At 32.6% G+C, this 15,448-nt stretch overlaps 2 protein-coding genes and 2 pseudogenes across 2 annotated transcripts; 3 read left to right on the top strand and 1 right to left on the bottom strand.

Annotated features, from left to right (window-relative positions):
• Nucleotides 1–880: 880 nt before the first annotated feature.
• LOC129295647 (F-box/kelch-repeat protein At1g74510-like) lies at nucleotides 881–1,993 on the top strand. The gene has a single exon (XM_054934191.1). The coding sequence runs from the start codon at nucleotides 881–883 to the stop codon at nucleotides 1,991–1,993; it is 1,113 nt and encodes a 370-aa protein (XP_054790166.1).
• Nucleotides 1,994–6,806: 4,813 nt separating this feature from the next.
• On the bottom strand, nucleotides 6,807–7,658 carry LOC129295646 (cytochrome b6-f complex subunit 4). The gene has a single exon (XM_054934190.1). The coding sequence runs from the start codon at nucleotides 7,340–7,342 to the stop codon at nucleotides 6,818–6,820; it is 525 nt and encodes a 174-aa protein (XP_054790165.1). The 5' UTR covers nucleotides 7,343–7,658; the 3' UTR covers nucleotides 6,807–6,817.
• Nucleotides 7,659–10,344: 2,686 nt separating this feature from the next.
• LOC129295649 (30S ribosomal protein S2, chloroplastic-like) lies at nucleotides 10,345–11,069 on the top strand (annotated as a pseudogene).
• Nucleotides 11,070–11,254: 185 nt separating this feature from the next.
• LOC129295650 (ATP synthase subunit a, chloroplastic-like) lies at nucleotides 11,255–12,013 on the top strand (annotated as a pseudogene).
• The last annotated feature ends 3,435 nt before the right edge of the window (nucleotides 12,014–15,448 follow it).

Genomic DNA, 15,448 nt, shown 5'->3' with positions numbered 1-15,448 from the left:
AAAAGAATTGAGGGAGAGAGATAAGAGTCTAGCAATCGAATTGAAGACATGGTCAATGATATTAAGCGTTAGATAGAGAAGGCTTCCCAGGGAAACAAAAAGCTTGTCGAATTGGAAAAATTCTCAACATCTCTCTTCATCTAATTTGTGAGTTTTTCCATCATCTGCTAAATCTCTATTATTTTGTATGGTTGTTTGATCACTCATTAATTTTCATCAACCTTTTCCTGTACTGGTCGTGATTTGTTCGAATTTGAAATCGGGAAAATTGATAGGAAAGAAGTGTAGAATTATTGGAAATCCAAATGATGTGCAATAATCACTTCGAGGCTATTTCTTAAGGCTAAAAAACCTAAAGTTCTATGATTTTGAAATTGATTTTATCATTTTTATGTGTTTGATGTTTAAATCTTCATTCCTTCCTTTGATGTGTTTCTTGGGCCAACTTTAGAGATCTGATTTTAGGAGCTCCAATTTTTTGTACTCTATTCCTCAATTTTTAACTCAATTTATTTTCCATTAGAGGGTACAATGACTTCAACACTTCAATTCATACTCAATTCTATCCTTCCACGTCCAGTAAATAAAAATTGTCTGGAATTTGTTTTTACTTGATGTGAAATTTGTGTGACTGTTGAACTTTTTATTTCATGATTGAGCTTCCAATCAATAAAATTTTGTGTTCATAAGTATCCTATAGGCAATGCTATGTTGATAATATTCCAATGACTGATTTGAATAAAGATAATTAAGAGTACTTTTGTAAAACTTTATTAATGATTGTAAGATGTTGTCAGGATCCTTCTGATTGTGTTTCGATAGAATTATCAAACTCAGTTGAGCTAGAGAACAATTGTGCATCAATACTATTCATCCTATGATGGAGCTCTCAAAAAATAAGTGCATCAAGAATGAAGATGGAGAAGTGAAAACAACGATCAATTCAAGTTTGCTTTCCCGTCTACTTGGTAGGGACCTTTCAATAAATTGTCTTATTCGATGCTCAAGATTCGATTATGCAACACTTGCCTTATTAAATAGAAGTTTTCGATCTCTTATTAAGAGTGGACTATTATACCGTCTAAGAAGAAAGGCAAGTATAATAGAGCATTGGATTTACTACTCCTATAACCCCCTGGAATGGGAGGCCTTTGACCCAAATGGATGCCATTGGATGAGATTGCCCATGATGCCTTCAAATGAATGTTTTATGTGTTCAGATAAGGAGTCTTTAGCTGTTGGTACAGAGCTTCTTGTTTTTGGAAGAGATATATTGTCTCCTATCATTTACAAGTATAGCATTTTAACAAACATTTGGTCCTCAAATATGACAATGAATACTCACAGATGCTTATTTGCCTCTGCAAGCCTCCGAGAAATTGCCATTATAGCTGGGGGATGTGATCCACTAGGCAACATCTTAGACTCAGCCGAGGTTTATAACTCGGAAACAGGAAGGTTTGAGAATCTTCCAAGCATGAATAAGGCAAGAAAAATGTGTTCTGGTTTTTTCATGGATGGAAAGTTTTATGTAATTGGTGGAGTTGATCAAGACATGATGCAACTAGCATGTGGAGAGGAATTTGACCCCCTGACAAGAACATGGCGAGTTATACCCAACATGTTCCCTAGAAAAATTGATGAACTTGTGAATGGAACATCCCATGCTACCATGGCACCTCCCTTAGTTGCTGTTGTGAATAACATTTTGTATGCTGCAGATTATGAAGAACAAGTGGTGGAGAGATATGACAAAGAACAAAACTCATGGCTCAATATTGGAGGACTTCCTGAGCGGGTGGCTGCAATAAATGGTTGGGGATTAGCCTTTAAGGCTTGTGGAGATATTTTAATCTTCATTGGTGGTGTACATGGAAGAATGATTGAAGTATATTCTTGCATCCCAGATGAGGAAGGTTCACTACAATGGAACCTACTTGCCAGTAGACAGTCAGGGAACTTTGTGTATAATTGCACTGTCATGGGATGTTAAAGCTTTTTTTTTTTTTTTCCTGTCTTGAGTATGGATAGTGATTTTCAGAGGTATATCAACTGTCTTTTCATTTCAAGTAGATAAAAATGCTTTAATTTGTAATCTCTACCCTTCTTTTGAATTTCATTGGGATAATTTTAGAATTTTGACCCGTGTTCGTGTTGATTTCCTTTTATTGCTTTTAGTAATTTCATTTTTCATACACTTCAAAGATGAATCTCAGTGAAAGATTTAGCAGATGCATCTTTTTGTTTAATGTTGTCAATTATGTTTTCTTCACAATAAACAAAATGAATCTTAGTGAAAAAATTGTTATGTTAGTCAGCGATTTTAGGCAAAAGGATTAGCTAAGATGGTTAAATAAACAATGATGAAAAGAAAAATTTGTTGTCACTTTCTAGTGGGATATTCAAATAGTGGATGCATGTTATTTCTACATTTGTATTGGAACAAGGGAAGATGCAGAATAGTAAGAAGCTTGGGCGGATATAGTATACATGCAACAGTGAAGAAAGGGATCTAAATCTTGCTCTTGCTTAACGCTGTTTACATTTGTATTCCAAAAAAAAAAAAAAAAACAGAAGAAGTTTGCATTTGCATGTCGATAAGCTTGTGAAAACTATAATATGGTTAGGATCATTATCATTTTAATTGTGGTTATTGCATGCGCATTTATGCATTTCTGTGATATTAAGGCTTGCGTGAGGACATTCAAACCTTATGTATTATGGGCAATTTATCCCAATTAGATTGATCCATTCATGCCTTTTAGCAACTTATACATCCAAAACTTCTTCTGAAGGCTTCCATCTTCATCTAACTCTTCACTCTCAGAATCTGGGCAATCCAACCCTTCGCACTTATCCTCAGTATATGAAATTCCTCTACATTGCATGCGCATATATGAAATTCTTCAACATGTCTCTTCTAATTTGCACATAAATGAACTTATCATTATGACTATGATACCTTTCATCATTATTAGAGAAGGCATGAATTTCATAGTCTTCATTAATAGGCAAATCTCGATTAGTGGATTACATACCTTTCCCACGCTCATCATCTTCATGTGCCACTTAATTCTTCCTTACTTTCATTAAAATATATTTAAATCACTCTTCTTTCGGCCCCCATTGTATCATCCTCATTTTTCACTGCATGAACATCTTGTGTGTGTGTGTGTGTGTGTGTGGGCAATGCTTTTACATATAAGGATGTGTATTCACTGCAGTAGGCATGACTTTTTACAACGGTCAAAAAGGGAATTTTACATTGCAAAGTAGAGAGTTGGATATGAGAGCGTGATAGTATGTCCATTATTTACGTTGGTTAAAAAATTAACAGAGAGTACTCTACGCCAATTTCTTAAGTAACAGATGATGTTGAGTATGCGTTATCTAAGTCGATTATATCAATCAAACCAACGTAGATAATACATAATCTACGTTGATTGCTTAAAGAAATCGACAGAGATTGTGCATTTGATGTCAGTTTCTTACACATCCTATATAAAATAACTTTTTTTAAAAAATCTAATAGCAGTTTTTCTATTAAGTATAGACCACGCTTGCAATAACAAAACAGAACCCGCACCAGCAAAATCTATCGTTTGCACATACAACCAGTATCAGGACTAATTTCTTTGTCTGCAATTACTCTATATATATATAATTGTATAGGAATTGTGAGATTCTTTTGTTATACCCGAATTGAAATATATATATATATATATATATAATTGGAAATATGTAATGACGAAATTCAAAGTTTAGTATTTTGGAGGTTAATAATAAGTTAAGGAATTTTCGGTATTTTGTATAATTAGAGGATTTAATGATAAATTGAGGTTTCCAATGAGTGATGGAGCTAAGAAATGAAGATTTTGAGAATTTGAGATGAGAATTGAGAATTTTAGTAAATGTAATTAAACTTAATTACTCCTCGTATTATTAATTCTGTTGACCACTAATGAATACGGTTATTTTGGGTCAAACTTGAGTAATAGAAATTTGGAGTTATTGTCAATTGAATATTAATTAGAAATCAATAATTGAAGATTCAATTAGATTGATAACGCCAAATGATGATTGAAAATTAGATATGGAATTATATATGCACCACCTGAATGGTAATAAGTGGGGTTTTAAGCTTATGTATTAGCTTCACTATCTCTCAAGAAATTGTACAATAATAATTATCTATATAACTCATGTAGACTTATTTTGATTACAATCTTAAACACAAGACTTTAAGTAATTGTGGTTCTTTTATTAGCTTAGACTATCAGAGGTAACCACTTCTCGCTTATTGTGCATGCTAGTGTATGTTTTTAAGTTATTATTGAAATGTGTGATTCGATAAATGTCATTGAAAAGTTGATGATATGTTGATGAAACTAGAACTTGAGCTATATCATAAAAAAAAATTCTACTTTGATATATGGAATTGCCCTATGGAACTTATATTTGTGTTAAGAAATTATAATGGAATACTAATACAATGATTAATTAGGAAATGGATATGTAATTATTGTGAGTTATTGTGAGTTACATTGCAGTTTTACATAATAATGTTATATTATGTGTGATAAGCATGATACATTGATAATTGAGATATGCCGCATGTGTTTTTGCATGACCATGTTGAGGGCAAAAGTTTTCCTTGGGGGAGTAGTGACATAAAATTCACGTGATAAAACTACCATTTAGAACTTGATGGTTGGCCCACATATGTCCCATTTGTTTATTGAGGGATTATACCACTATTTGTCAAAAGAAATCATCTTATTTCGTCTCTACTTGTTCTCAAAAGAGACTAGTTTAAGGCTATAGCACCCCATTTATTCACCAAAGGAGAGCCTATAATAACTCAAGAATTTTAAGAAAAACTAAAATATATAATAATATGTTTTAATTGTACCTGTATTAATTTTGAAAATATTTTACCAAAAGGATTGTTGGTTTAGTGGAAATTGCATTAACAATTTATCTATATCAAGTCATGAGTTTGATTCTTGCTAATGCAAAAAGAAGGATTTTTATTTTGGTTTTAGTTTTGTGAAATTACCATAATGCCCCTCTTTTTAAAATTAAAAGAGAACACACCAAATTTTTCCCATTCCTCTTCTTGTTTCACATTTCAGAAGGCACACCAAGGGGGGGGAGAGAGAGAGAGAGAACTCCAGAACCCTTTGCCTCTATTCTCCATTTCCAGCGTGTTTGCCGGCGTTCTTCGTCCTACTTCGCGTCGCCACTCATTCATTGTTGCTGGTCGTTGGTCCGCTGTTCATCCGCACCGTCAACTATTAGTTCTTCCTCTCCTATTCATCCCCTATTCGTGCGATGGTCTTTGCTTCCTACAGGTTCAACGTTGCTGACTGGCTTGTGTGAGTGGCTGTGGGTTTACTGGTTTTTGCCCATTTTTGCTCAACCAACTTCCTTTTTGTTGGCTTTTGTGTTGCCGATTGGAGGGAGCTCACAAATCCTCCATTTTTCCTCCTTTGTTCGTGTTGCAGCACAACATCAAAGCTCTCCTTCATCTTTGTCGACATTGTCTGTGCATTGGTGTGCAGTTCATTTTTCCTCTTCCTTGTTCGATGATAGGACCTGCTCTCTCTCCACTATTCTGACATTACTGTTCTAGAATTTAAGAACCCCTAATTGTTGCAAAAAGGGCCAATTTGAAGGTAAGTTGTATGCTTGGTAATCTATATAAAATAAGTAAATAGTGTCTCAACTAATTTATTAATTAATTTTTTTACTAAAATTTTATATTTTTATATAGATTATTGTAATAAAATTATGTTGATTAGTGGATACTTTTTTAATTAAATTTCTTCATTTTTAAGTTATAAGATGGTGGTGAAGAACATTTACATCGTGGCATATAAATGTTTTACCCCTTTTGAGATATACTTTTAAGATTGATAAAAATCATTTTCACTGGCATTGGCAATTTTTTTTATTATTCAATAAATGCAAACACAAGCATTGGATATAAAATTTTATTCTGACAAGTTTTGACACTTAAAACTATTCATATAAGTTTGATTTTGAGAATGGAAACTGTATTTTAATAGTGATGACTTTCTCGTATGTTTGAAAATGAATTTGGAGAGGATTTTATACAGAACGTTGGTTGCTAATAACCATTAGCCTTTGGCATGCCATAGTCAATGACTAGTTAGTTTTATTTTCGTGAGCTCTGGTCTCACGTTTGTTATTTGTAGGTTTCAAACTTGCATTTGGTTTCATAGCTGCAAGCTATATTTGGTTAGTATTATCCTCATGGACTGTGTGTTTACGCTTATTTTGTAGCTCAAGCTATATTTGATTACTTACCTCATAAACTGTATGTCTATGTTTCTCTTTGTGGCATAAGCCACATTTGATTAATTACCCTCGTAAGGCTATATGTCCACATTTATGAATTGTTTAGATAAATCTCAAAAAATATAATTTTTTAAAATTAACTGATGATTTTTCTATTTAATGGTTTTCAATTAATAAATATTGTTATTCTTATTTATTATTTAATCATTTTGACTTATCAAGATCAAATGTTAAAGCTGCTTTGTCATTATAAATTTAAATGTTCTTGTTATTAAAGTTATATAGAATTTTTTATTATTCTTCTAAATTTATAAATTTTATTTTATTGAATTTGCAATGACCGTAAATTTTAAATTCAAAAAATTAAAAAAAATTCTAATGAATATTTTATTTAATATAAGTTTTATAACCATTAGAAAAGGGTGTGAATTTAGGCTAGAAACTTTATTATTATTACACATATCATGCTATTTTATTTCACAATTGAATCAATTTAAAAAACACCTAAAGTTAGGGATTTCTCAATAGGTAATGTTGCTCCAATACCCAACCAAAGGGCTACTGCAATACCAATCAAAAAGACGGTTGTCGCTACTGGACGACGAAATGGGTTTTGGAATTTATTAACATTCTCCAAAAAGGGTACTGTTAATAATCCCGCCGGTACCGAAACCATTAAAAGAACACCCAATAACTTATTAAGCACTGTACGAAGTATTTGAAATACGGGAAAGAAATACCATTCAGGCAATATTTCCAAAGGAGTTGCAAATGGATCCGCAGGTTCCCTAATCATTGATGGTTCTAGAACCGCTAAGCCTACGTTACAAGCAATAGTACCTAGAATTACTACTGGAAAAATATATAAAAGATCGTTGGGCCATGCGGGTTCTCCATAATAATTATGACCCATTCCTTTAGCCAATTTAGCTCTTAATACAGGATCATTCAACTCAGGTTTTTTTGTTATTAGGATAGGTGAATTCTTATAGATCCATCCTCCAAAAGAACCGGACATGATAATTTTTCATCATCCGGCTCAAGCACGAATCAAACGTATCTATCTAAAAAATTTATATGTTATACACACATAACATATATGAATATGAAGATTCTACGTATGAAAAAATATAGCAGAGTCTCTTTTCCGGAGTTACAACTATCCATTACAAGAGATTCTGTTCTTATAAGTTAAATAAATGCTCAATACCCAAGTAGGCTTACAAAGTTGATAGTGCTTTCTGGGTTATCTCAGACCTTGCGGTTGGCCTTTATCCTTATCCCCCAGAATCTCGAGACTTTTTACTTTACATATAAGGATTTACTTGTTACTAATATAATCTATATCAATTCTCTCGAGAGGCCACAATTACTGTGAGCAAACATATTAATGACGAGGAAGGCATTTTTGCTATGCTACTAATATTTTACTTGCTCTGCTATTCTGCCCAAGCTTGGCTGAGGAAGAATTACGAGGCGTAAAACAACAAGACCTACCTGTCGAGCAGGGACGAAAGTTAGCCTTAGTGATCCGACGGTGCCGAGTAGAAGGGTCGTCGCTCAATGAATAAAAGTTACTCTAGGGATTACAGGCTAATCTTCCCTAAGAGCTCACATCGACAGGAAGGTTTGGCACCTCAATGTCAGCTCTTCGCCACCTAGGGCTGTAGTATGTTCCAAGGGTTGGGCTGTTCGCCTATTAAAGCAGTATGTGAGCTGGGTTTAGAACATCGTGAGACAGTTCGGTCCATATCCGGTATAGGCGTTAGAGCATTGAGAGGACCTTTCCCTAGTACGAGGAGACCGGGAAGGACGCACCTCTGGTGTGCCAGTTATCGTGCCCACGGTAAACACTAGGTAGCCAAGTGCGGAGCGGATAACGGCTGAAAGCATCTAAGTAGTAAGCCCACCTCAAGATGAGTACTCTCATATTCTGACTTCCCTAGAGCCTTCGGTAGCACAGTTGAGACAGCGATGGGTTCTCTGCCCCTGCGGGGATGGAGCGACAGAAGTTTTGAGAATTCAAGAGAAGGTCACGGTGAGATGAGCCGTTTATCATTAACGATAGGTGTCAAGTGGAAGTGCAGTGATGTATGCAGCTAAGGCATCCTAACAGACTGATAGACTTGAACCTTGTTCCTACATGACCCGATCAATTCGATCAGGCACTCGCCATCTATTTTCATTGTTCAACTCTTTGACAACATGAAAAAACTAAAAGCTCTACCCTCCCTCTCTATCTATCCAAGGGATGGAAGAGCAGAGGCCTTTGGTGTCCCCTCCAGTCAAGAATTAGGGCCTCACAATCAATAGCCAATATGCTTTTATCTCATGCCTTTCTTCAATGACCGACCAAATTTTATTGTAGAACTTTTCAGGATCAATGATTGGGCCATGCAAACTAGAAATTACTGTTCTTGGATAAAGGAAGAGATTACTCGATCAATTTCTGTATCGCTCATGATATATATAATAACTCGAGCACCCATTTCAAATGCATATCCCATTTTTGCACAGCAGGGTTATGAAAATCCGTGAGAAGCAACTGGCCGTATTGTATGTGCCAATTGCCATTTAGCTAATAAGCCCGTGGAGATCGGACCAACCTAAAAAAAAATGGTCCCTCCATAACCAGTCATCCATAATATCAAATAAATCATTTTCATCTTTGGTAAATTTACCAAGAGCTATAGTCATAGTGATCCTCCTATTCAACTACTTTAACCATTTCCAAGCACCTCATAGCATTTTCAGGGCTAAGGCCTTCTTTATCATTTCTGTATGATTTGATTTCTCATTGATTGTCCCTTCTTTTCTAATGGGTTTCGAATAAAAAAATCATTTATTGGTCTCTTAACCTAGGTAAATCTATTAACTCAATTCGTTCATTCCTTTCTATTCTTAAAAAACCCCCTAAGCCCCATCTATCAAACTATATATGGTATTTATATTTGGTTGTATTCACCAATTTTCGCAATAATAGCTTCTTCCACAGCAGGATTAACTGCATTTTATATGTTTCGGATCTATTTACTTGTTTTTGAAGGATATTTAAACGTTAATTGTAAAAATTTCAATGGAAAAAAAAAATAGCTCATTCCGTTCAATATCTTTATGGGGTAAAGAAAAAGAAGCGAAAAAGAAATGAATTTATTATCTTTATTAACAATCAATAATAATGGAAGGACTTCCTTTTTTCAGAAGAAGACTGATTCACATCGAATTGATAGAAATCTAAAAAACATAACATGGCCTTTTATTGATATTACCTATTTTGAAACTAACAACACTACTTTTTCCTATCCCCATGAATCGGAAAATATTATGTTATTTTCTATGCTTGCATTAATACTATTTACTTTGTTCATCAGGGTCATAGGAATCTCTTTCGACTAAGAAGGACTAGATTTGGATATATTATCCATATTAATGATCAATATCTTTATCTTAATATCTTTATCTTAATTAGTATAGTAAGATTTGATTTTTTCATTTTTGAATTCAAATTTTATTATTTGAATTTGAATTAATTTATAAGTTTTTAGTTTAAATAATCAATTTGAATTTAATTATTATAAATAGAACTAATTAATATAAATCCACCATGCGCATATTGATTATTGAGAAACATAATCTATTTAATAAATAGATTGAAATATATTTCCTTAATCCTTATTTTCAAATTGTTATGTTCTTTATGTCTTAGAATATAAATGTCTTAGAATATAAAAAAATGGAATATTTCTTTGAAATTCTATATTCTTTTCTATATTCATATTAATTATTCCTAAGAGCGGATTCATCCCTTTCCTTTCAACGCGGTCATTTTATTGAGTATAGTAATAAAGATAATACTGAATAGAAAAAAATGAATGGCCTGATCGTGTATCAACGGCCAATCTTCGGTAGAAGAGAAGGTTCCATCGGAACAATTATTGATTTCTATTTCAGGATACTGATCTCTTTTTTTTCAAATTCTTTTTTTATTTGAAAAAAAAGAGAGAGAAAGTGTGGGGATAAATGACAAAAAGATATTGGAACATAACTTTGGAAGAGATGATGGAAGAAGGAGTTCATTTTAGCCATGGTACTAGGAAATGGAATCCTAGAATGGCACCTTATATATCTGCAAAGCGTAAGGGTATTCATATTATAAATCTTACTAGAATTGCTCGTTTTTTATCAGAAGCTTGTGATTTAGTTTTTGATGCAGCAAATAGTGGAAAACAATTCTTAATTGTTGGTACCAAAATAAAGCAGCTGATTCAGTAGCGCGGGCTGCAATAAGAGCTCAGTGTCATTATATTAATAAAAAATGGCTCGGTGGTATGTTAATGAATTGGTATACTACAAAAAAGAGACTTCATAAGTTTAGGGACTTGAGAACGGAACAAAAGACGGGGAGACTCAACTGTCTTCTGAAAAGAGATGCCGCTATGTTGAAGAGACAATTATCTCGCTTGGAAACGTATTTGCGTGGCATTAAATATATGATGGGGTTACCTGATATTATAATAATCGTTGATCAGTAAGAAGAATATACGGCTCTTCGAGAATGTATCACTTTGGGAATTCCAACGATTTATTTAATCGATAAAAATTGTGAACCGGATCTCGCGGATATTTTGATTCCAGCTAATGATGATGCTATAGCTTCAATCTGATTAATTCTTACCAAATTAGTATTTGCAATTTTTGAGGGTCATTCTAGCTATATACGAAATTTTTTATTAATAATAAGATAAAGAAATTATTTTGTTTGGGGAACTCCATAGATTTATGGAATTGGTTACTATACTATTACTGAATCGTGCAAAAAAGAATAACCAGAGATATTATGTGATTAGTTAGTATTCAAAATCTAAAATTTAAGTAGACAAGCCGAAAAAGAGATGGTTGAATTAAAATAATTCCTTTTAAAGTTGTATTTCTTTCAGAGGGCAATATGAATGTTCTATTATGTTCCATCAACACATTAAAAAGATTATACGATATATTGGGTGTGGAAGTAGGCCAACATTTCTATTGGCAAATAGGGAGTTTCCAAGTCCATGCCCAAGTACTTATTACTTCTTGATTTGTAATTGCTATTTTATTAGTTTCAGCCATTATAGTTGTTCGAAATCCATAAACCATTCCTACTGACGGTCAGAATTTCTTTGAATATGTCCTTGAATTCATTTGAGACATGAGCAAAACTTAAATTGGAGAAGAATATGGTCCATGGGTTCCCTTTATTGGAACTATATTTCTATTTATTTTTGTTTCGAATTGGTCAGGGGCTCTTTTGCCTTGGAAAATCATACAGTTACCTCATGGGGAGTTAGCTGCACCCACAAATGATATAAATACTACTGTTGCATTAGCTTTACTTACGTCGGTAGCATATTTTTATGCGGGTCTTTCAAAAAAAGGATTAGGTTATTTTGGTAAATACATCTAACCAACCCCAATCCTTTTACCGATTAACATCTTAGAAGATTTCACAAAACCCTTATCACTTAGTTTTTGACTTTTCAGAAATATATTAGCTAATGAATTAGTAGTTGTTGTTCTTATTTCTTTAGTACCTTTAGTGGTTCCTATACCTGTCATGTTCCTTGGATTATTTACAAGCGGTATTCAAGCTCTTAGTTTTACAACTTTAGCTACGTCTTATATAGGTGAATCCATGGAAGGCCATCATTGACTAGTTTTCGAAATAGTCTTTGTTTTTATCTTAGCTCGCTGCAATGTATGTGCGGTTCAAAAGAATCTACTTAAGGGAATGAAACAAAAATATAGAAATAAATTTCTAAAAAAGGTTATCCAAAATAAAAAGATGCAAATAAGGTCTAAATAAAATAAGTATACAATTTTGTCTAAAAGTAAAAAAGATTACCAGGGGGAATTGTAAAAAAAAATAGGAAAGAGATCCATCTAAAACATCTTTTTTCCTATTTTTCCTAAAAAGACTCTTTCTTTGACCAATTTTGACTTCCCTCTAATGAATATTCTTTTTTTATTGTTTTGGATTTGGATTGTTTTGTTCATTCAATTAGAACATTAAAGAGTAGATTATTTAGATTATATAATAAATAAAAAAAAGAATTAATAAAACAGAAATTCTATTTATATATTATATATAATTTCTATTAATATAATAATAATATTAGGATCCATAATTTGAAATAATACAAATAAGAATTTGTATGGTATCTCCGTTTATGACGTGTGATTAAAAAGATGTTATATAGAACGGATTCTCCTTTCATTCAGTCATTCAATTCAATGATTGACCAAATTGGAATAATAATAAAATAAAATTACATGAACTTAGATCACTCAAATGCTGACATTTCTATGCAATAATTCGGTCTACCGAATTGATTTAGATTGATTTTATCCATATGGGCTCGTGATAAATAAAAGGAAGAGAAGGCTTAAAAAAATGAGATTAAAAAAAATAGCGTAGGAGTGGAGGGGTCAAACTAGGTGTATAGAATCTAATCGCTATAACACAGCTCTTTATTTTGTGGATGTTTCAAAAAAATGTCTTGAATCTGATTGAATGTAAGACAAGAATAATAGGTTTACGGTATGTAAAAAACACATGTATATGTGATATTAGATATTAACTAGTTATATATGAACTAAACATATATCTAAATTTGCCCGTAAATTTAGATACGGATTCAAAAATAAAAGTCCTTCCGTTTTATCTAGTATCTAGAATTGTGAATTGAATCTTGAATGATTGAAGAGATTAAATCAAGAAAAAGAATGAAGAATTCAAAGAATGGTTTGGAAATGGAAAGTAAGATAAGAACAAAAGTTGTAGGGATTCACAAAAACTATGTGGATAAAAACTAAAAAATCAATATCAAAGTCTTTCTAATAGTTCGATAAATCTTATTATAGTTCAATAAATATTCTTTTTTTTCAATTTGAATTCTTAATTACTTCGACTGGATAAATCTTAATGATGGAATAATTAAGTCATAATTTGTTGGTTGATTGTATCATTAACTATTTCTTTTCTTTATTTTGGGTGCAAGGAACTTATCATGAATCCACTGATTTCTACCACTTTGGTTATTGCTGCTGGGTTGGCTGTCGGGCTTGCTTCTATTGGACCTGGGGTTGGTCAAGGTACTGCTGCAGGTCAAGCTGTAGAAGGGATCACGAGACAACCCGAGGCAGAGGGAAAAATACAGGGTACTTTATTGCTTAGTCTGGCTTTTATGGAAGCTTTAACAATTTATGGGCTGTTGTGTAGCATTAGTGCTTTTATTTGCGAATCCTTTTGTTTAATCATAAAAATACAAATCAAATACATATATTTTTTTGTGGACTTGCTTTGCTGCTTTTGCTTTTTCAAATCCTATTAAGATTTTACTTCTACAATTATTTATTGATTCGGATTCAGATAAGAACCCACGGGAAGGGCTGATTTGAGGGTGAGTAATTAGCATACTGACTCGCCTTCTTCCTTCCCTTTTTTAGTCCAATGAACCCCTAGAAAGTTTTTAAAAAGGGTTGCAAAAAAACTAGGTATTTGGCAATTGCCATGAGACCTGGTCTCGAAAGATATGAAAGATCTCCCTCCAAGCCATACATACGACTTTCATCGAATACGGCTTTCCACAGAGTTCTATATGTATCTATGAGATCGAGTATGGAATTCTGTTTTACACTTGAAATTGAGTATCCATTTCCCTCCTTTTCCTGCTAGGATTGAAAATCCTGTATTTTACATATCCATACGATTGAGTCCTTGGGTTTTCGAAATAGTGTAAAAAGAAGTGCTTCGAATCATTGCTATTTGACTCGGACCTATTCTAAAAAAGTCGAGGCAGTTCGAGTTGTTTGTTGACACGAACAAAGTAAAGGAAAACCTCTGAAATTATTTTAATATTGGACCTTGGACATATCATAGTTCCGAATCGAATCTCTTTAAAAAGAAGATCTTTTGTCTCATGGTAGCCTGCTCCAGTTCCTTTACGAAACTTTCGTTATTAGATTAGCCATACACTTCACATTTTTTAGCGATTCACATGGCATCATCAAATGATATAGTAGTAATAGATAGTTTTTAATGGCAGAAGAATAACAAAAATTTCATTTTTATTTTTAAGAAGAATTTTCTCAATATTCGATTCGTGGCACGCGCATTGTTGTTCTTGTATTACACCCAAAAGGCTCCTTCTTGGCTTAATTACTTAATTACAAGGATAGAGCTTTATCTTATATTAAAATAAGGAAAGAGAAAAAAATGTAGAACCCTAGTTTCGAGCGATTTGATACCTTTTTTCTTCTCATTGGAGATATTATGAGAATGGAACCTACTACAAAATCCAATGAGTTAAAATCAAAGTCAAAAAGTAAAGTAAAGGACATTAGAAAGTCACTTTTCTTTTAGTCTAAAAAAAATGGATTAGATATAATCCAAATAATAAATAAAAAAAAAAAAAAAGGATCAAAATAGATATTTTTCCGATTTGATTCTATATTAATTCAAAGAAAAAAAGGGGGTTTTTTTTTTTTTTGAATTGAATGAAATTACACAAGAAAGTTCTTATTTTTATAATAAAAGAATCTTATTATATTAGTTTACTCAACTTAAGAGTTGTTCAATGAATCTGTTGATTTGGAATCACAGGATGGGTAGATGTCACAGATGATGAATGGATTTCTTACCTATCTTACTATATTTTTATTCATCTATACTGATTGATTGATGAATCAAAAACTTTCAATTGTATTTTTCAAGTGGTATTTTTTTTATTTTCCTATCTTTCTTTCAAAAATGGAAACTTAGGGAAGTGCTTTTTAAATATATGTATAAAAAGAACATATTTCATTTAGCTTTTTCATGCCCACTATAACTAGTTATTTTGATTTTCTACTAGCAGCTTTAACTATACTTCATCTCTCTTTATCGGTCTGAGCAAGATACGACTTATTTGATTTGAGATTATGAAATTAATTGAATGAACAATTCATAAAAATAAATCTTTCTGGGATATTCAATATTTCTATAGTTCCTTACCGTGTCAATTTCCCATTCTTGGTCATTGGGATTCATGGCAATACAGATTAATATTTAAGGATATATATTACCTCCCCCTTCTCCTTTCAAACA

The sequence above is a fragment of the Prosopis cineraria genome, unplaced genomic scaffold (assembly GCF_029017545.1).
Source record: "Prosopis cineraria cultivar Desert tree isolate PC_DT_omini unplaced genomic scaffold, ASM2901754v1 PC158, whole genome shotgun sequence".
Taxonomy (NCBI): Eukaryota; Viridiplantae; Streptophyta; class Magnoliopsida; order Fabales; family Fabaceae; genus Prosopis; species Prosopis cineraria.
The sequence above is the reverse complement of the archived record's forward strand: the minus strand, read 5'-3'. Positions and strand labels throughout refer to the sequence as shown.